This window comes from Calonectris borealis, chromosome 5 (genome assembly GCF_964195595.1).
Source record: "Calonectris borealis chromosome 5, bCalBor7.hap1.2, whole genome shotgun sequence".
NCBI classification, from domain to species: Eukaryota; Metazoa; Chordata; class Aves; order Procellariiformes; family Procellariidae; genus Calonectris; species Calonectris borealis.
In genome coordinates this window covers 40735496-40758474 of record NC_134316.1, presented here as the reverse complement: position 1 = coordinate 40758474, position 22979 = coordinate 40735496, and the positions used below count along the sequence as shown (strand labels likewise).

Here is a 22979-nt window from a genome sequence, read left to right as displayed (position 1 = left end):
GAGTTTCCATCTTGCTCTTTGCTTTTATCTACCAAAATCAGCACTTTGCGCGGTTGGGAGAGAAGGTAAAGGCTGTGAACGACCTTTTTTTAATAATTTTGAATAGAAAGTTTAGTTTTGTCCAGTCCCTGTGGTTTCACACAACGTTAACGTGCTCTGCCCAGCAGAGAGTGCAGTTTGTGTATCCAACAGGCAGACGTTCACCACCACCACCAGCATGCATAAGCCAGCGCTCCCATGCACGCCATCAACAACTTACCTGAACACCCAGGCAGGATTCACCCCATAGGGAGCTTTGTGGCTGCAGCAACGGGGGAGAGGAAGCATGCGGGGAGCTTCTGGTATGGCAGCACGGTTTTGCCATGTCAATACAGACCAAAGTGCTTTCATGCTGACTGTTCCCCTCCATGCTCTCCACCCACCAGCTTAGGACCTTGTCTGCTATAGCCGACTCCACTTCTTGCTTTCTACCCCTCTTTTGCGCTCAGGGCTGTCCTTTTCCCAGCCTGTTGCCCAATCTGTTCCAGCCAGAAGCACCACCTTCCTGGAGGAGAAGCCATCTCCTGGGGAGCGGCGTTGCCCCATCCCTCGGTAAGACCCCCAGCAAAGGACTGGGGCTGGTCTGCATCTCCACTGGAGATGAGCAAACCCTACTTCCATCAGCTTGAATCTGAGGTTTTTCACATGGTGACAGGCACTGCTCAGATTTCCTACCTTTTAGCTGAAGTACTACAAGAACTTTGGCGGTGGGCAGACGATGTCCTGCCACCAAACTTTACTTCTGAAGAAAGTGATTGCCAGGGCCCTAGCCCTGCCAGCACTGTTTGGTTTTCAATGTTATATTACACTGCAGATCTTGGGGAAATTTTAATTTTATGTCATTTAAAAAATATTCATTTTATTAGATTTTTTCATGAAAAGATACATTGCAAACATAAGATAAAGTAACATAAATTAACAAATTTAAATATGAAACAGAGTTAAAAACATAAACAATAACAGAAAATAACTCAGTTCAACACAAAATAAACACAGACATGTAAACTATGAACATATATAACATAAATTAGCACACAAAATGTGGCAGACAATGCCATCAATTATACGCTGACACAGACTGAAAACAGGACCTGCAAAGTGGCTGTAGAGGGTAAGTAGGGGAGCGGCTGCTCCCGGCGTGCAGGATGCTCACCTATTTTCTCACCAGCACGGTCTCACAAGTTACCCCCGAACTCCTGCAGAGTGGGCCCCGCTCCTCTTGTAAGGCTTGACTGACAAGTGACCTGAGCTTCTCGCCATTACTGCTGACCACAGTGAAGCTGAGCAACCGTGGGTTAGGTTCCTACATTTGATACTGCTTTTTTTCTCTTCCAGCTTATATCACTAAAGGAACAGTTCAGAGCCGCAGTTCAGTTAAAATCGGTATCGTCTGTACCCATTTTATTTTGTGAGGATTTCCTACGCTTCCTAAGTGAGGCGTTGCACTTTGCTTTGAGAAATACCAGCACACCACTACGTACGGCACAAACCAGGAGCTGGCACAAGCCCTGTACTCACCCACTCCTAGAACAGCTTCATAATGGTTGGAGCTCTCTACCATCCCACCAGCACCAGGAGGAAGAACCTCGTCTGCTCTGGAGCAGTCTGGGCTCCTTGCATCTGAGAATGTGTTTGAGCCAATTCTGGCATTAGTTGAAGCAGCCTACGGACTGCTTAAACTTCCCACACTGAAGGAGGGCACTTCAGCACAGCCCTGCCAGGTGGGCGGCCTCGGGCTACGGATCCAGGGCCCGTCCCTCCCTCCGACAAAAAAAATGGGAAGAGGCAGGCGCAGATGGGTCACTGCAGCCAGTATACAATGGTGTAGTAGAGTGTTTTTTCAAGTCACCTCAGAAAATGCCCTTACTGCATGTTGCTGGTCTAGCTATCGGATTCTTTTCTTTCTTTTTAGGCAATGGACTCAGTTTGTTCAACTGCCTTCACTGGGACTGAGAACCAGATATGTAAATACCTTGCACAATAGGAGGAAAACAGAAACACCACTGAAATATCAAACCCCTCTGGAGTATCAGAATAAGCTTGGCTGAAACCACAGCAGGGTCTAAGCCCGCCCTCCCCCCCAAGCATCTTGCTAAGGTTCCTGATTCAGTATCTGCAGCTAGCAGCTAGACCTGTCTGTAGTGGGAAGGTACCCAGTTTTATCTTCCAGAGTTTGTGTGTGGCTGGAATAAAAGACAGTAAACGAATAGTAAATATATCCTGAGCTCCACAGAGCGCCTTTCATCCAGAAGGATCCCAAAGCACTTCACGAACCATACACACAGGGACCACTCACCCACCGCTAGAAGGTAGTGCCCTCGGGGGCAAAAGGCAGCTGCCATTCTGCGCCAGCAGCACTACACAGCGGTGTTTTTAGGAAGGGAAGTGAAGAATAACTTATGCACTAGAAACGATGAATACTTATCCTTTAAAGGAGCCCCCGCGTACAGAACGGACTACACAGCACACGTGCAATACATGCAACCCACCACTTACCAAACTGAGTGCAGCGTAAGCCTACACAGCGCAGACATTTTCCAGGTAAGGTACCATGCCGATACCAGGAATAGATGCGACGTATTCAAGCATGCAGCAACCAGTCAAAACATGCATTGTGCAGGCCATGCACCCGGTCCTCCACAGCGTTAGGTACTGACACTGGTTATCGCACGCAAGAGAACAATCAGACAACAGGTTGCGAATGTTGACTGGATCCCCTCATGCTTCGGGTACATCCTGATGCTTTCCATCACCTACGTAATGCAAGTACCTTTTCCCAGGAAAAGCCAGTATTTGTTAATGATTGGAGTAGTGGAGCAAGTACATTTTCTTTTAAAGTTAAATATCTTCCAAAGATAAAAATAACCCTTTTCCCAGATGTCTTTTCTTGGTGCCAAATCTAAGAAACTTTGGCATCCATTCCTATATCCTCCCCTTCTAGCTGTCTGTTCTGATACCCACTTCACCAGCATCTCAGTGTATCACCTTTTTATACTTTCTAGTTTTTCTACTACTATTCTCTATCCATAATGGCTTAAACCTTTGTCTTTATTATATTGCAGGTTGTGAATACTTTCCATGCCCTCAATTGCTGTTATCTATTTATGTAAGCTGGTAGAGCTGGGAAAGTGAAAAAGTGGGAAAGCTGGTTCCCAGTTCTATGAGCAGCAATTATTTCTCCAGCCTTATGCCTTCTTCATTGTGTTTATGGTTAGTATTTGTAATACATCACAATGACACACAGCTGTGCAAAATATCACACAGGTTCACCTGAGAAAGATCCCATCAACACATTTCGTGTGTGTGACACCATACTCATGAATTAGGAATAGGGCCAGAACAGTTCGAGTGTGACTTGGACTCTGATTCAACAGCAGACAAACATAAAAACCAGCACGAGGCAGTAGCAGTGGCCAAGGGATGAAGCTGATGATCAGGAAGATGGTAAAGTGGCAGCAGAGAAGAACAAGGGTAACAACACAGAGCTGGAAGAGAAGACTGCCGAGAGCATCTAGGAAGGGACAGCCAGGCAGGCAGGGTAGACACTAAGGCTTTCATACCTGTATAATGCAAATGAACAGATACACATGGAACTGAAACTAAACATGGGACTTTGGATTTCTCTGAGTACTGAACTGAGATGCACTTACAGTCCTGAGCCAAGGATAGTTCAATACGAAATAGCTAAAAGGTACCAGAAAACTAAAGCAGAGGATATGCTACAATGAAGATGCCCGTTTGCCCCATTGCAAGGAGGAGGAGGAGGGCGTTTTAGGCTCCAGACAGAAAGCATCCTGTCCACTGAGCATGACAACTATATCAAATACAAGATCTCCAGTCCTATTCTTGTTCCTGGAAAAGTCATCCTTAGAAGAGAAACCCAGGTGGGACACTGGCTCCACAGTCATTAAGGATGTAATGTGGGACTTTGCCTACAATGCTTCTGGATGAGAATACAAAACCACCCTGCTACTGCTAACGCAAGAACTACAGCAGGTCCTGCTTACCAGCTTCTGCCTTCTGCCTGCTGTGGCTCTGTCTCCTATGGTTAATGAAGCTGGGCCAGTTTGTCGACTTAGTTATTCACCTTTGCCTGGGAACTGAGACAGTCTTCAGTCTTCATTGACTTGCTGTCCTGTACAAAATGTTCCATCCGTAACGTCCAGGATTCTTTAAAGAAAGCTCATTAGAAGACTTTCATTCTTTTATTCTTAATCTACAGTCTATTTCCCACGCAGCTCGAACACAGACCACCTCTTCCTTCACCTTATTCTCTTTCTGCACTGAGTTGAAATTACCACTTGGAAAAGCTCCCTGCTTCTTCATACCTGACTCCTTGATACATTTCACACCACATCTCTGTATATGATGTCTTCTACTATGCTGACTTTAAAATAAACCTCCCGAGTCTTTTAGTCTCACTACATACTCACATTTCCTCTAGGACTGAACAGGAGGGCTCCTTTTCCCGTTAAGTATTACACTCTTTAGAGATTGTAATGATGAAAGATAAAGTACAGCCTGCAGCTTACCACGAGCAAGCGTAGGCTGTAGGCAGCCAGGGCAGGTCTGTGCACATCACTCCTCCACATACACTGCGCTGGACCACTATGGCTTGAGGAAGGAGGCAGGGAAAACACAGGGAAAGGGATTTCCCACAGACTTCAATATCCAGCCAAAAGTCTGGCATTTGCATCTTTGCCCTGCCAGTCCTGTGCAGCACTCTCTGCCCGAGGCTGTTGGTTTTGCCTGCAGCTGCCAGGTCCTGCCGTTGCTTGGGCTGAGTTTCACAAGGGGCTCTGGCCAGCAAACGCCTCTCGCTTCTCCCAGGTTGTGCAACTCTTCTCCCCATCCTCAGGCAGTGGAAGAGACGCAGAAGAGCTTCTTTATCTTCTTCAGGTAAAGAGCTTTTTCAGTCCAGGAAGGTAACGACTAATAGTGTGCCATGTCGGTTGGTTCAGACAGAAGTTGTAAAAATCCTGAATAAACAATATATCACTGGTCTGGCCACTCTCTTATCCTTTAAAGCACGAAGACTGAGAACTCTGATCCTCTCAAAAGCTGTACGTGTGTGTACGCCTTTTGTTCTTAAAGAAATGTCAGCTGGGAATAAAATGCAGAGATCTTCTCAGCCTTGGGACACCACCTCGATATTGAGTCGGAAACTTTTAACACCAGTTTTCTTACAGGGGAAATTCCTTCCTCGGAATATAGCAATTTTATGAAAGTTTGAATTAAAGTCTGAGTATCATGACCCAAGCTTATCTAAGTTACCTGCCGAGGATGGTATCCATAGGTTTAATCCCTGTTGTTGTTGGAGTAACCATTGCTGCTTTTAGAGATAATACACAAGATGCTGCAAGATGCAACAAAGGACCCCCCTCCTGTTTCCCCCTTTATTAAACATAAATGGCCACCAGCACAAGTTAGGCAGAGACTTGGTGGCTTCCTTTGCGAGACAAAAGCAGCAGTGGTTTCCCTAAATGTACTCATTAAAATATATTTTCCTTCTACTCTTGGCCCTGAAGGATCATCTCAGCTTATGAGAACTAAGCTTCTGTCTGTCTGATTATTAAATCATTTCTAAAGCAGATGCGAAACTACAGTGCTTTAAACAGCTAGGCTGAGAATGCATGGCTAAAAATAGTATAGCAGGCTCCTTTTAATTAGTAAGATGATCAAATATGACAGAAGAGAGAGATGTAGATATATGGATTTGTGTGTATGTGTGTCTTTAAAATTAAGTTATTACCTCAATACCAGGTATTATTTATAACATATATGATACATGATGTCTGATTTTTATGATGCCATTTATCTTCACTTGGGAGAGAAGACAGGCTAACCCTGCTTTCATAATGTCAATCCTCACTGTATTCAAAAGGAAAATTGTAATAAGATAAACCTGCCACCGTGCGCAGTGCCATCATTTTTAAAATGAGGTGGATTAGTAAGCGCTCCGATGCAATAGACTGTCAGATCTGCAGCTCCCTGGGACCGACCCTTCCCCAGGGCCCCCGTGGAGAGCATGGAAGAGCCAGTCTAGCTTTATACCTGCGACTTCATGGCACGGGAGCCTGGCGTAGGGCCGAAGGGGTCAGGGACCGTGACGTCTATCCCACCACTCTGCTGCCCACGTATTTTTGAGGACTCTTCAAAACCTGAACAGGGGATAAAAGAAATCTGCTGCCCCCCTGCTCCAGCAGTGCTGGGCGATGGGTGTCCTGTAGTGAGCTGCTCCATCATGTGGACGTGGCCCTTTGGTGTTCACCAGATGACTGATGACCGTGACGTTTGGTCCTGGGACCACACAGCTGCTGCCCAGGCTGTGGTGGGGGGCTGCCACGAAACACACTCTGTTGCCGCAGCTGCAGATTTCAGGCAGGTAAGCCGAGGAGGCTGAGGATCTCTGGTACGTTGGGCGCTGGGTCAGACAGATGTCCCCTTGCTCCAAGGGGAACCCAGACAAGGAGGCACTGTAAACTATGCCCTTCGCCCTTCAGGAGGAACCTGACCAGCGGTGGGCACAACCCCCTTCTTGGCCATTGCACAAAGGTATCAGCTGATACTTTGAAAGGACCTGGAAGTAAAAGGTGAACCATCACGGCAGTGAAAATTCTCCTGGCAAAATCTTGCTGTCGGTGTCCTGCTTAATGCGGACCAGATAGCACCTGGCTTCCAGAAAGATTTGGTGCAGAAACTTGGTGCATTCGTTAATTGTGAGCTGCCTTCTCCTGGTCAAAAGTACCAAGCCAAGGAAGATGAGAGAGTGGGTCTTGTAGGAACTGAAGAGTGGTATGAAAAAAAGCACCTGTAAAAACCTGTTCTTTCTATTGCCCGTTGATCCCCTTGAAGGTGGCAAGCCTCTGGCTGGCTAGCAGGGCTCCACACTGTCTTTCTAAAGGATGTCAAATGGTCTGGGGTTAATCTCTGTCTCCTGGGTTGTGACTCTGAGATGAGCAGGAGCCCTGTGGATAAGATGACTTCCACTTGCTCCAAGTCTGCACTCCCAAAGCCAAGCTGTACAGCTGCTCACCCAGTACAGGAGAACAATTCAGAAACACTGAAAGATTTTTCCGGGGAGGGGTTTAACCCAAGTAAGAGACAAAAAGCCTGCAATACTGTTTGCAGTTTGTCGACAAAGCTTTACTGTTTCTTTTTCTAAAGTGTTGTATTTTTTTCCTGTCTTTCTCAAACAAGAGATGGTGAGATCCAAGCAAGTGGAACAGGCAAACCTAGAAAGTCTGATTTTTTTCACTCAAGCGAAGACTCACCGTCTAAGGAGTCAGGCATGTCTGGCATTCTGGCTACAAACAGGCCTTCTCTGGTATGGAAAGCACCCCTGTAAGTACAGCATCATGAGCAAGGAAGGGGTCATGAACCTCCACCTCCACGCTCCTGCTCTGGCCCTATGCCACCTACATCATTAGTGGAACCAAGTTCCCCAAATTTGAGTAGAGTGATGCAAAAGGAAACCATAACATCATTAGATATATGTTTTCCCTGTGTTGCTTATCACAGCTGAAAAGTTATAGCAAATTTAATCAACAGTAACTGCTTTATTTGAAGAAATAATGAGATAAAAATTATTCGGGGGAGGTTTTCAATAGACCCGAAGTGCCAAAGCACTAGAGGAAACAATAACTGATTGATGCTGGGAGAGAATTTGCCCCATATTTTAAACACATTTTAAATATTCTTATGACCTTACTAATAATCATGGTGATGCAGAAAGAACAAACACAGCCAGGCCACTTTATTCCCCACTGTAAGTGTTTTTGAGCTATTCTTCGACTAATAATTTTCCTGATGTTTTTGCTAAATGATATACATTTTCAGTCAAATTGTGTTCTTGAAATCCATATTTAAATCTTGACATTCAAACGCAATTTACCTTAAAATTCACGTTTTTATCCAAAACCAAAGTTCTGGAGTTCTGCCCCAAGTTTTGCATTACGTTTCCACTTCCCGTACCCTTGGCAGGGTTTCCTGGCGAGCGCGAAGGCTGCGGGGCACGTCTGGCTGGGCAGCACCCGCCAGGCTGGCTCAGACCTCCGGGAGCTGCCCCAGCAGGCAGCACATCTGCCGAAGTGCCCAGCCCCGCGAGGCGCGTGGCCCGGAGCACGTGCTGCCGCGGGAGGGCCAAGCCTTCAAGGACCTCAATTCAATCACTTCCCAAAACGCCGGGTCACAGGCCACAGCCTCTGAAAATTTCCCCGGGGGTCTACTGCGCCCTGCCAGTGCCAAACAGAGCAGCACAGGCTGGAGGTGGCCCAGGTCCACAGGCAGTTTATAGTACGGCCAGTCTGGGAGCCACTACTTCATCTCAGCAATGGCTCCTTACGGCAAATAAACTTCTAGCCCTGGTTGTTTTGGATGTTCCTCTTACAGCCATCGCTGGAAATGTGACCTCATATTATTCTGTTAGCAAAATAGGCCTTAGGGCTCCCCCGTGAAGAGAGCCAAGCATCGGGGCTCTGTTCCAGCCAAACCTTAAGCATATGCTTAACTTCAGCGCGCCTCTCAGGGTCAGCTTGAATATGTGATCCTGTAATGAGCAATCACTAAAGCATAGTGGAGCTCTGGGAACGAGGGCCGCTGTATTGCTCCACTCCTACACAGTCAGGGAACTGCAGTGCATTTTGGAGAACTAGAGCATGCAGAATTAACTTCGTCTTAATTTAGTCCCCTGAGTACGCCATAAAGTTACCGTTTTGGTAATGCTGTCCTCCGAGGACATTATGACATGTCAACGTAGTGACTATTTTCTCATCTTATGGTAGTGACAAACTGCCATAATGCAAAGTATAAAAAATTCAGACCCTTCCTAGTTCTGGTAGCTACCATGCCATCAGAGGACGACACTTTATATCTGTATTAAGAGAAATGAAAGAAAATGTTTGCAATATGCTAGCCAGTAAGACAAAAATGAACTAAAGTGCCGACCAATCTGCAACAATTTTCTTTACAGGTACTTATATAATAATTCTACCATCCCAAACTGAGCTTGTCAAGTTACCCTTCAAAACAAATGCAAGAGGAAAATCTGTCCTTGGCTTTGTTACTATAAACGCAGCCAGTCTAGTAAAGTGAGAGTTACTCTTCTATGTATTTGGCAAATCTGAGAGAAGAATTTACCACTCGGTGTAAATATTTCTGCATAGTTCGTTCAAAAAAAATCTTGCCTATTCCTCTTTCTGGCAGACTCTTAGAAAGTAGTAAATATGCAGATGGGCATAGTGATATATTTTGTATCAACATATTTTAAATGTGTGCATATGCATTAGATATATAAATACATTCCTCAGGAATTCTGCCAGTGGATATACTACAAAGCTCTGCAAACATTTGGGTTTGCTTGTGCAGTAGCATGGCAGCATCAGAAAGAACCCCTCTAGGCTTATTTGCTCTACGACAGCTCACATTTACCTGCGCTGTTTCCCCTTTTCTATCTGTATGTACAAATGGTTTATATTTATATGCCACGTGTACGTATATAGTGTATATATAAATTACATACATACACACACAAATGCAAGCATATGAACTGTATATACACACAGTCCAATACCTTCATTATAAAGCTGTTATAAAGCCATAACAAGGTCTATGAACTTTCTATGAAATATTGTGCTGTACAGTAGCTTCTGTGGGAATCAATCGCTGGATGACTCTCTGCTGTCCCACTATCACCTTACAACTGATGATGGGCGATACATGAAGACCACAGCAGTATGCCAAAACCACGTGACATACCAAGTCAAAGTGTACTTGATACTGAGCAACACAAGAGTAATTCCCCACTGTGCTTGCTCTGTGCCACCCCACGCACACAGCCTTGTCCCATGCCGTGCTGCCCAGTATCCCTGCTCCTCCACCCCACTTGCAGCATCTGCCTCTGGTCCTGCCCCCTCTCCCTGCTCTTCCCTTTCTCTAGAAAATCTGCTGCATGTGCAGATCCCTGAAAGCAAGTGGGATGAATGGATCTTGCCCAAGCTCTGGGGTCCTGCCCTGGGGGCTGGAGAGAAGCAGCCCTGGCCGGTGCCCAACGCCACCCTGTGCTGCAGCATCCCTTCACAGCCGGACCAGCTTCCCCCACCTGGAAGGACTGGCTGGAGGTTGGAGACTGGCAAAGGACAAGAGAGGAGAGGACATCTGTCCGCTGCCCTAGAGATCCCACCGTCCCCTTATCTAAAAGGTTTAACAGTGTCGTGTTTCTTGCTGTTACTGCGCTCCTTTTCCGGTGTCGGTATCATGAACGAGTCAAAGGGTATCGCCCATCACTATTTACATGAGCACTGACAGACGGGGGCAATGGAGGAAGCGGCTGCAGTGCTGTGGGTGGATATGTATGTGTATATACATACGGTATCATTAACCATGCACTATATAACCGTACGGATACTGTTGCAATGGCACTATGAGAACCATGCTCTTCTACTTCATTGCACAAGGAAAAGCCACAACAAATACTGTAGTGGGAACACAGCAAAAAGACAACCTTGCGTTTAATTCTACACAAAAATCAATTTGCTTTTGCAGTGATGATAAGCTAGAACGAGCATTATGGAAGTCTGCTTCCTGCCCCCACCCCGCCCCTTCTTTAGAGCTACTATTTAGATGAGCTACAGTATTAAAAGAGAAGCTGCAAAGATGCTAGCTGCAAAAATAAAGGACAAAATAAAAAGTCAAGCATCCACATTCCCCCCAACTAAAAATGAAGTTCTGAGGAAAGGGAGGAGGGAAAAGAAAAGGAACTTACCACGCTGCGAGTGAACTTTTCTAGAGAAGTTCTACGACCTTGCTCATTCTCTGGCTTAACAGGGAAAAAAGTGGGGAGAAAAAAATACAGAAAAAAACCCTTCAGCTTAAATGCAGTTTTTCAAAACAGCAGCAAAATATAAGGAAGCAGCAAGGCAAAAAAGTTGTAAAAAAATGTAAAAAGCAGAAATCAATGTTTGCAACAGCAAACATGAGATACCAAAACCTCTTAAAGAATGAGAGACATCACTACTTTTACTCTCGGAGAATGTCACCTTTTCTCCTGTGAGTTTTTTGAACGGTTCAAACAGGTCTGCGCATTGCTGTGTCTCACAGCTATTGGTATTGATTTCTTGTTCATTGAATTTTCCTTCTGCGGCTGTTTGAGCTGGGACCTCTGATTCTGGTTAACATCTGCCAAACAGCTGATCGGAGGCTCCCATCTACTTGCTTAGAGACATGAAAAAAACCACAGCAACTTTTACAACATTAAAAAGCAATGTGTGAGTGAATACAGTGCTGGAAGAAAACCACCACTGAACTCATCGCCAGGGAACCTACGCTCCTCTATTTATCCAGAGGGTAGAAGCACATTTCCAATAAGTTTGGCTACATCAAAACACAAGACAGCATATGTATGTCTGTGCAAGGCCACGGAAAGATACAGCAGATTTGGGGCACTGGTATTTTTGTATCTGGAGTACTGGACTATTCATATGCAAGGAGACATTCAACTTCACTGCGAGAAGACAAGCGTGTGCATCATGGCTTTATTAACGTATCCCTGAGAAGGTTGCTCACTGCAGCGCTTCATTCATTTGGCACAAGGGAGATCTAATTGTCACTAACAAGGAAGAACTAAATAATTTATTGGCATGTTTGCTGGAATATCTAAGAGAAAAAATTGTTATGGAGAAAAGAAGAAACTCAACAACACGAAGGAAACCTCACTGCAGTCAGAAAGCTGTGGGCACTGCTGATTTCCAGGAAAAAAAATTATTTTAATGTGGTGAGCCAGTGAAATGGAGGTGATAAGATGGAAGTAAAACTGTAGTGAAGGGGATAAGGAGCTACATGGAAGGGAAAGCCACAGTAATGATGGTGCATGACAGTGCACTGGAAATAAGCATTGCACTGGAGGTGCTCATCAGAGATGCCTACCTGCCATGTCATCTGCCACAGGCTCAGCTGCAGTAACAACCCCCAGGACAAAGCACCAGTGCAAAAACCAGATAGAGAAGATGTAAGGAAGCCAAAAACATATCAGATAAATTGGATGAGAACTTGTGTAGGTGAGTCTAGGCAAAGCCTTTTGATTCTTCTGCATGTTCATCACAGCTGCCACAGCTCTCTGATGTCTACAAGGTTAGTCTGAAGCATCCCAGGCAGAGATGGGGCTGATTCTCCCTGCCGCATCGCCAGAAATGAGACCAGAACATAAGGTCCTTTTAAGACAAGCAGTATTCTTTGTCCAGAAGAAAGAGTCAAGCAACCTCCCCACTTATAACCATTTGAGGAAGCCACACCATCAGCTCTGATGTCCCAAAAGTGGTATCAAAAGTGAAAGTGTCGTTTTAGCCAACACTGAGGATGGAGCCAAGGTCTCAGAGCACGTACCAAGTGACAAAGCAGGCTTCCTGGCTGGCAGGGAGGCAGTAACATACCCCATCCGATGCTCTCCAAAGGAGTATCAACATGCACTGACCCAAGGGTTAGTTGCCTCTCCTTGCATGTGAGAGAGGAAAGGGAAAAGAAATGTCAGCCTCACTCTTCTGCTGAGCGTAGCAGATCCCCTCCTTGAAGGAGACTCAGAGGTGTCCCCATACCCCGAGACAGCAGAGGTGACAGAGAGGGGCTGCGGTCCCTGCTGCCTTGGCTGAATGCGTCATGATGGGTGGGATTGAGGACAGCTGTGCACAGCTGTGCACTGGGCCTTCGCACTGGTCTCCTGCAGGAGCAGCAAGACCCATCAGCAGCCAAATTAAAGGCACAATTTCACCCAGGAGAAGAAATACCTAGACAAAAGACAGAGCGTTCTGCAAGGCTCCCTAGGGGAGCAAGGCACTTGGACTCTGCAGCATCGCATTGCTGCGGGCTGGAAAATCAGCGTCTGGCCCAACTGCATTTTAAAGCAGAGCTTTGGTGTGCACTGGGGGCAAAGGAGAGCAAGCTGCCGAAAACAGGCCACACTGTGCCCCTGCAGCTGCCGTCAAAATTTAGTGTCTCTGGTTTTGCTACCAAACAAAAAGTGATGCAGCTTCCCACCCAGCAGGAAGGCAGGACGGTGGTCTCCAAAGATGATGAGCACCTTGTTGGGGTGCTGAGAGCTCATCTAGCACAGGGGGCCACACACAAGGCTGTTTCCCTACCGCGGCTGAAGACATGCCTGAGGAAGCAGGCACGGAAAGCACCGATGGTGTCCCACAGAAGCGCCTTGGAAGCACAGGCTGCAGCAACCCTGCACATTTGGCATGGGGACAGCAGGCTGGGACCAGCTGGATGCGTGGAAAGCTCATCCCCACAGCATCCAGCTCTGAGGCAAAGCATGACATTTTCTAGTAAAATAAAAAGCAGCTGAGGCAGACTGGCTGCAGAGTGATGAGCCGGCTTGAGCAGTTTTAATGGCGGTGGGTGTGGGTGCTGGCTGTACGGCTCTCCGGCTCTTCCTGCCTGCTTGCCCGCAGGCCGTGTGGCTGGCAGCCTGCTGCAGAGGTAACCGCCTGCATGCATCCCTCCAGCGCGGCGCGGAGGTGTGGAGGTTGCCTCGCACAGCAGAGGAAGGAAATTTAAAAATAACGAAGTAAAAAAAAAAAGAAAGAGACCGAGTCAGACCTTCCTCAGTCCTGTGAACAGATCTGGAGTCCTGCGCAGGGAGTGTCTGACAAGGCTGTGGACCCCGGAGCCGTGCCTGCTGCAGCACCACAGCAGCGTTCGCACAAACACACACTGCGAGTGCAAAGGGCAAAGGCAGAGAAACGTATGTGCATGCCAGGTCAAGCATCCTCCTAGGTGCAAAAAAGGCCATCTTTGCCAGTAAATACACCAACAGACTCTACCAGCTAATGGCAAAGGACATGTGCATTTGGATAAAATATGAAACAACCACCCCTGCTGCAGATGAAAACCTCTCAGCCCAGGTAGGTGCAGAAAAATAGATCTCACCACTTAGGAGCCGTTCACTAATTATTGACTGTCTCCTCCAAATTTTCCTTTTTTTCATGATTAATTATTTACCCAGCCATCCCAGTTTTAAGTTCCTTTGTGTAGATTCTGCTGGCACAGAGCAGTGTAAGTAGAAAAAACTTATGAAAACCAGCTGACACTGATTATTAAAAGTAATTACGAGAAAATTGCTCAGCATCTTTACAACATTCAAGCCAAGTCCTGCCACTGAATCAAACTGGTCATGTGTGCTCTGATGGGACCGAGAAGGGGAGCGAATCTGCAGTAGGCACCTTCCTGGACAATATAGAGCAGTCGGGACAGAGGGTCTGGATAAAAGCAATGCTTCAAAAGGTGTGTGCTGAAAATGGAGCCTGCCTCTCATCACATGAAGCTCTTAGCCATTGCCTTGCTGACACTTTTTGCCAGGGATCTGAAAAGGCGTAGGGAAATGTATCCAAAAGCTTGGTCTTCTGAACTGCAGGTCTGCAAAAATCTCTCCCTCCCTCTCTCCATTCCAGGATTAATTTTGTTGGCTATTGAATCCTTTTCTTGGTATGAGACTTCGTGGCTTGGGGTGGGGTTTTTTTGAACTTCAACTTGGTGAAGACCATGAGTTCCAGGGGGAATGGTGTCAGACAAAAATAAAGGATAATCACTTCCCTGACCCTGGCTCAGGAAAAGGCCAGGATCAGGTCCCTGCCTTCTCAGGCAGTCATGTACACCTGTCCAAAGCAAAGGGCATGTACAATGCCGCCAAATGGCTGGAACAGTATTTTGCATCTGTTTTGTGTCCATTTGCGCAGGACCACAGAGATCTCGCCCTTCTCTGAACTAGCTGGAGAGGAAAACAATGCTCTAAACCAAGCAAATACCAACCTGCTCTTCCCCCAGTGCGACAGGGCTCACTCCCGTGGCTTCGCAGCCCGTCTGCACGGCAGCTGCGGCTGCCTTTCCGGGACGCTCCCCTGCCTGCGGGCAGGGCCGGACAGCGGGACGCCAGCCCATGCCAGGCTGACATGAACACCCGAACCGTGACAGCTCGGCTGCCGCTTCAGCTGGCAGTCAGGTGCCTGCTAACGTGGAGATGCCCACCAATGTAATCGTTTCATCTTTACAGGGAGTAATGGAAAGTGCCTCAAGGTCTTTTCTGTTCCTTTCTCTCCCTTCTCAAAAATAATTAGCAGAGCACATGTCTGGCTGCTCCTTCACCGTTAACAAAGCTCCTGTGCACTCCCACCCCCTTCCATGGTGCACTAACTACTTTATGCTGCTCTTTCCCCAGGGAATAAACCCCTGCTCTGCAGCCAAGTCACCCAGCCCAAACTCCTCCTTGCCTCGAGCGAGGTTTGTCACAGCACTCGTTCCGACATGAGGCTTGCTGCTGTCTAAGGACATCCAGCCACCATTTTGGCTACCGTGGAGGAGGGCTGGGGGGCGGTGCGGTGGTGATTACCTGCTGTAAAGTAGCCTGCAGTAACGTGCTATCAGCAGAAAAAGGAGCAGGTCGACACTCGACTCTGCACAGCACGAGTGGGGCGTAGATACACAAATAAATTGCGGTGAGTCAGTCAGGGATCTCAGCACCATCCAGCCCCTCGCCGCTGAGCCGGCCGCTTTCAGTGGCTCTGTGATTTCTATCTGCTGCAGGGGAAGGCTGCGCATGGAGGCACAGAGCTCAAATTGGGGCGGGTGTACAGCCGTTCCTCCTGAGGACAGGGCTCTGCCCTCATCCCTCCTCTCCTCCAGCCCGGCAGGGGAGGAGGACTTCTGTGCAAGGCAGGGAGCTACACCCAGCTTTCCCCCTCTGCAGCACACTGCTTCCAATCACACCCTTGCTAGAGGCCAACCTCATGTTCCCTGCTGAGCACCATGAATCTGCAGGATCGAGGCCAATAATACTGTGGTTATTTGTAATAATGACACTGGGAAGAACAGAGGAAAAAAAAAAATCTAAAATGGATTAACAAAGTATGTATGCCTGGTCTGTACACAGCCTATGTCCACTGTCTTGCATCAGTTAGTGGTGTGAACAGTATGTTCCTTTTATCCTCCCTGGTGCCCCTCATAATTCTGTCATTGTATCTCAGTCCCGACCCATAACTTCTCCTCCCTCCCTTCCCTCCATTACTGCACTCCCAGAGCAAGGAGGGGAAGCTCCCACATCTGTGGTTATTGTACGGTGTGGAAAAAAAGTAACTCTTCAAACTTACAGTATCTTACAAATCTCAAAAATGTCAAGCATTTAAGGCTTGACACTAATTGCAAGGCACTAATCAAGCCCTGCCACCTCTCCACTGAGCAGGTCGCTATTATTATTCCCATTTGACAGAGAAGAGGCTATGAGGCAGGCAAAGTTGTACCTTCTTTTCCTCAAGGTCACACAAGAAAGTAAGCGGGGGAACCAGGAGAAGTGCATGGATTTTGTGGCTCCCAGTCCTGTTAGCCACACAGCCAACCTTTTCCCTTCTGCCCACTCAGCTTGCCACAACCCAGTGCTGGAGGGCAAAAGATCCCAAATGACATAAACTTACCCACAAAGTATTCATGTGTGAATCTCAAGCCATAGAGACGTTCATTTGCTTTGTGCAATCAACTCTTTTAGCCCAAGTTCATCATGCTGTGCTTCTGACAGAACTTATTTTCAGTAATAAAAGTAAGGCTATGCCATATTGGTGTGGTATACAGGCAATGCTAGGACAATGTCTTTGGGGCAAGACACACTCATGCCCCAGAGAGATGTACTCATCAAGTCTTAAACAACTACAGTGAATTTCTACTCACATCAGTGAATCCAGGACTTTGTATGCAGGCTCTAAACCAAATCCTCCATCCATGCAGGCTCTGATATGCCACTGGGTTTCTCTTTTCCTTCCTTCTGCTTTCCAGCTATTCAAAGGAATTTTAAAGGGATGCCTTCTCAAAGCTGCACCAAAGGTACTGAAGATCTTACCGTGTAGCTCAGCGTACAGAAACTTCATGTTCTTTCTGTCAGCATCTCTGTACCTACACCACTTCAGAAATGTTCACTTGCCCAACACAATGCAACGTGATTGCAAAGAGCTTTATAGATTCTGGAGTAACATCAACTCCCCTCCCGCATTGTGTGAAGCTGGTGAACAACTGATCTACACAGATCTACTCCTGCCTTTTTTGTGCATCGCTATGTTTACTCGTGCACCCACAGCTCTTTCTAAAAAGAAACTTGATTCTTACTTTCACGGCTGTGTTAACGTGACACCAAAACCTGCTCCTCCAGCAGTTTGCGGGGGGATGAGGATGTCATGCTGATACAGCCAGGGCTTGATGTGACAGCGAACAAGGATTGCCAGAAAAAAAAAATGGGCTCAGCTGGGAGGAGAAAAGTCTCCTTCTTTGAAGCACATGACCCCTCACGTGTTCAATGGAGACTTGGGGGTGGGGGCACACACCATTAGCTGATAGGGGTAGGAAGATGGCAAAGGTTTTTTATGCTTTATACCATCAGAAGACTTTGCCTTGTACCTCCTTTCCCCACAGCCTCTGAACTCTAAGGCAGGTGTAACCTTTTCAAATGTAAGCAGCACTGGTTTATGCTGTCTCAGAACCAGACATTTTGAAACACAGGGCTGACTGCTGCCCTCCATTACCTTCCCCTAATCCACCTGCAGTAGTCCCAGGCAGAGCAGACAGTGGGGTTTGTCTCCTTTTGTCACCATATGCATGCTTTTAGGGCACACAATGACAATCAGGACAAAAATACCACTGGGATTTCATTGTATTGTGCCGATGCAATGTAATTTGGCAGCACACAGAGAATGCAGCAGAAAAACAGCAGGGAAGATGGTGATGGGAAACCACACACTCAGGCTGCAAGAGTCAGGAGTCAGTTTATGTACGGTCCTGGAAGCCAAATATAAGTGGGACATGTACATGTGTACATGCATGTACATGCACACAGACGGACACGCAGACTTATGGGAATAAGTCAGGAGGTGCAGGAAGCATCTGAACACAGCCACAAACAGAGAGATCAGTAGCTTACCTCCCAGCCCCCTCAGAAAAAAGGGACGCTTGGACAGGAGCTGCCGTAACTCTATGTAACCACTCCTTTGCTACCCTGAACTGGGGGTTCCTGGCAGAAACATGGTGCTGGCAGAGCACATGCAGACACCAAAAAGGCTAAGAAGAGCTCAAACCCAGTTCTCCTGTGAAAAAATGTGGCTGGAATTCTTGATTACTGCATGGGTTGCAATTTCTCATCTCCAAGGAAAAGGAAACATGTCTGCGGAGCCAAAAGCAAGGGAAAGGGAGAAAAGGAGCATAGGAATCACTGCAGGGGGGTCTATAGGTAAGGCATCCAAAGGGAGGATCACATGGTGAGGCTAGGGAGGTGAAAACCAGAATGGGTGAAATTTGCACCAGTATTGAATAGATTGATGGGTTCTGCTTCTCATGCCAGACACCATCTTTGTCAGGAGGAAGAGGAGATACAATTTTAATTGCCTGCACTGAGTTTGGGAGACAGCTGTGCAAGACAAACACCTTTCCATATTATTTTTACCTTGGGTCACCATGTTTTCCCCAAAACATATGTTGAGGCTGTGCATACAGATGCCAAACCCTGTGCCCCCAGTGAAGAAAACAAAAGTGCTCATTCCTTTCTTAAATAAAGGAAAAAAAAAAGGAAACAATGTTTTCATTTTTACACTAGCAGCAAGCAGCAGGTGAGAATCAAGAGATGCTAAAAGATGCAAGCATGTCCTTTCCAACAGATACCTTCTTCTTCGCCAGCAGTAAGTCCTGGTAAGCATTCGAACGGAGGAAGCGCGCATAGCTGTCACTCTTCATCAGCTTGTAAATGTGCTCCTGTGGGACGGGAGGAAATGAGAGACAGAGAATTGTTATCAAACCTCATTTAGACATTACAGGGATTTAGAACACAGCAAATTAGAAGGAAGAGAGACTGATCAAAGTTCTAATTAAGTCTGCTATTATTGATTATCTGTGTTAGGTTAGTGTACAGGAGGTCCATCCTGGGGCAGGACCCTGCTGCGCCTGGGGCTGTACGAACACAAAACAGAGAGATGGCCCTCACCCCAAAGGCTGGCACACATTATTCAGTAATCAGTGTTATTCTTCAAAGACTGCAACTCTCTGAAGTCCCCAGACTACAAGCAGGTGTCTAGCCAGGCTGAAACTACTGGGATGTCTCAAGAAGGAAGAAATAAACACCAGAAATTGTCCCACAGATTAGGTTTTATTTTACCACTCATAAATACTTGAACTACCGCCCAGCACTCCCCTCCTGTTCAAGGAGGGGAACTGATACTTGGACACATTTAATCTCCACTTAAGACACATACTTAAAGCAAGCCAACCTGTTAATGTCCTGAAAAAGCCCGTATCTCTGGTGACTATGCAGGGAAGTTATACGACTAGCTCAGATGTGGATGGCTACATCATACGTATAAATGTCAGATGAGTCCCTCCCATAGGGTCTTTTTTCTCCTAGCAAGTCAAACTACTGTTACCAGTTTGCTCTGAGAACGCTTACTATGTGCATCTTCAAACTTACAAAGTGGTGTTTCATTGCAGCAGAACTTCATGCCTACCCTTTTCCAATTTCCTTGCTTAGTTTTACTTTCCTGCTGAGAATCCCTTAACACAGTCAGCTCTTCTTCTAATTATCCCTGAATTTGTAATAGATATTATCCCAAATGCCAAGAAAATCAAATCAAAATACTTTGACCAAATAAAGAACACACTAAAGGAACTCAAGAGAAAAACGGGCACCCTGGACATTTCTCTTAGACTCTGCCCAAGGAAGCACTTTTATAGAGTTAATGAGCAATTTTATCTATACTGATTTATACAACGTGAACTATTCTTTCCTGCCCTAAAGCTATTGTACGTGAAACTTTAGAAGAGCCAAACCAGACTGAAGTCGCATAGCTTATTTCACAGTGTTAACAAGCCAAGCAGAATTCCCTTAACTTTACCATCATGGGTAATTAGTGATGACCTGTCTATACACAGAAGAACTGCTTAATTCAGCTTTCTTGCACTATTCGGTGTAGTCCTAAGAGGGGCATAACTGCCACTGCTTTTCCTAGACACAGCAGAAACGTATCCTTTGAGCTACAACCTGGTGTGGAACGATTTTTACTGGTTAATTTCCGTACTTGCTTTTACACCTGACAAATCCTCATTTGTGTAGTGCTATCTATCTGAAGGATAGCACAAGATTTTCCAATAGAAACGCTCGTATAAAGCCATTTAGCAACTGTCACCCTTCCTTACTGCAGAAAAACACAAGGGAGGGCACAGCTTCATACTTCTCACCTAGAGCACTGCCATGAGATTTCACATCCAGCTGTGGGACATTTGTTCTATTTATTCAGGACAGAATGAGCCAAGTACGCACTAAGACAAGAAGAGGGAAAATTATGCACGTCATGGATATGGTCGTCAAAAAGATTTCTATTTCTCTGATGTGAATAAGGATTTTCAACATCAGCTCTCTCTCAAATACTTCAACTAGCAGAAACTCAGGATTCAATTGATTTAAACCCAACCATATTGCAACCAGTTCACCTGTCTTGTTACCTCTTAAGGTTTCTCAAGGAGACTCCGTGTCCTCCTAATGAGTTCTTCATAATTACCTGGGGAAAAAACCCACCTAACTATATACCTAAAAGTCTTTTTCCTTCCTCCTCCAGCAGCATGAGGAGACTTAGGACTAAGTGGGGCAGCCACCTTATAGCCCATCAACAGTAAAGGGCTTGAGGGGTCTCCAGAGCCTCCCTCCTCTTAGCGGTCCTCCCTTGCAGCACCCAGTACATGCAGGGTGCTGGTGTGAGGGGGTGCTGAGGTGGGCAGGAAGGTGCTGTGGGGCTTAGGTAAGGTGGTGGGTGACAGGGGTATTTTGATTAACATTTTGATAGACATGTGATTAATTTTTTTTTTACTACCTTTGGACTCCGAATGGTTTCTTTACCTGTGGTCAGACAACTCGGTCTGCTCTGAAAAACAATGATAACATTTTTGGAAAATAACATTCAGTTCTCATTGCTGCGCAGACAGATCACATGAGCTGTTTGCAGACAAAGGAGAACACACCAGGCTGGCCATACAACCCGTCGGCATGCCAGCTACAACTATCATTCTTGCTCATGTCAAGGCGATTTCATGTATTTGACCTTAAAACAGTATTTGAACTCAATATCTGGCTATGGGCAGGGGGAAAAATTACTTCGATCATGAGATGAAATAAACCACAAGCTGACTTCTTAACTGAAGCCCTTCCCTGAAAAACAGGACTATTGCACACCCACAGCCCAACTGCCACCACAGTTAGCTAATTGGTATGAAGCATTTTCTCTGCTTTTCACATCTTGGAATCAATGAACAGCAACACCGCTACCTTTCAGCTGTTCACCAAAGATATAATCAAACAGGGAATAACTGTTCCTAGGCTTTGAATGCTAATGAAGAAAGAAGGGGAAGCATAGGGGAAGGGAGGGACATGCGTAGCTTCAGAAGCAAACTTTACTGCTTAATTGCAAGAATTCAAAGGGCTTGCTTTGAAGAAGCTCTGGACTGGAGGCACGAACGATACACTAATTTATTTTACAGCACTGCATTTCTGAAGCACCTACTGGAAGTCTGAGCCAGTTGCTCAGGTCAACGAAGACTGCCTTCCAATTTGCAGCAGTACAGGACAGCTTACGTTGCTGCAGCCAAAATCCCCGCTGAGACTGCACCATGAAGGTTCCTGCTAAAATTGTGGCTGCAGTGTGTGCTCAGCCCCGGTACACAACAAACCTAGCTGCAGGAGAGGAAACGCCAGTGGCTGGGACATTTGTTTTGATCTTTAGCCTGCTCTGTTCTTTGCCACGAGCTATTTTCTGTTATACTTTCTGAAATCTGCAACTTGCTAGGGAGAATTTACAGTTAGTGTTCAGCAGCTCCTCATTTCTTAAATACATTGAAAGCTACTGGAGGTCTAGCAACTGAGCGTATTCTTCCGAGGAAACCTGAGCAACGGGCCTATCAACAGAGGTGTCTGCACGGATTTAGCTGCTCTCTGCAACTTGTGCAAATTGGCTTGTCCCCTTCTATCATGGATTTTTAACTCATTTTGGATCATTGCAACCCACTGGTCTCTCACTTCTTATTTTACTGAGCAGCTGCTTTTGTTCCTCCTCTTTATCACATGGTGGAGCATAACCTCACCAAAGACTAAATCTCCAACTGCAGCCAGCTTCTCTAGTGATGCACTTTATACACATGCACGCTCCCTGACATACCTGATGCTGCTGGCAAGAAATTTGAGCCTTCCCATCCTTATGCTGAGAGAACTCTGCATTTTGTAAAGTTGTTTATTATAGGGTAACGAGCTCATTATTACTGGCTCCCTGAATACACAAAGCAAATCCACTACTTGTGTAATTTTTAACAAAGCAGCTGCAGCTCTGGACATTACAGTCTCCTGCACTGCGAGTAGTCTGGCCAGAATTATCACTGCGACATTTCTTTGCAAGTGCCATGGGAAGTTCCTGTGCCACATCTGCACAACAGGAGCAACGTTTCACCTAGGCAGTGTAGCATCTCCCAGCCATTGCTGGGTACCAGTGCCCAGTAGGGCTCAGACTCCCAACTCCCTGCTCTAGACTTAAGACAGCAATCCTTTAGGGAATCGCATTGCAAAAACAAAAATTCAAAACAATCTTCTAACAAAAATTGCCCAACAACTATCTATTAAACAAGGCAGCACCCTGCTTTTAAAAACAGATAGAAGGCAGGGAAAAAAAAGCCTTTCAAGATTTGGCGAGGAGTTGACAGGCATCACACATCCCACTGGTCTCCCCTGCAGCCTTGGCAGCTACCTCTGAGCACCAAACCGCTGTCTCAGGCCACTGCGGTGGCAGCTGCGAATGGAGACAGGGACTGACTTGACATGTGCGAGCAAGCCCTGGCGAGCTGGCTTTTTGAGCTGACCAGTCACTTAGTCCCTCACACAGGGTGCTGTTGAT

The 22979-nt window shown here is 46.3% G+C and overlaps 1 protein-coding gene across 2 annotated transcripts in view; it reads right to left on the bottom strand.

The window, feature by feature from the left end:
• RGS6 (regulator of G protein signaling 6) overlaps positions 1-22979 on the bottom strand; it is a 284238-nt gene that overhangs the window by 5743 nt on the left and 255516 nt on the right. For both annotated transcript variants that reach the window (XM_075151981.1, XM_075151982.1), the window contains exon 16: positions 18721-18810. In XM_075151981.1, the coding sequence (XP_075008082.1) occupies positions 18721-18810 (90 nt within the window). The remainder of the gene's footprint in view (positions 1-18720; positions 18811-22979) is intronic.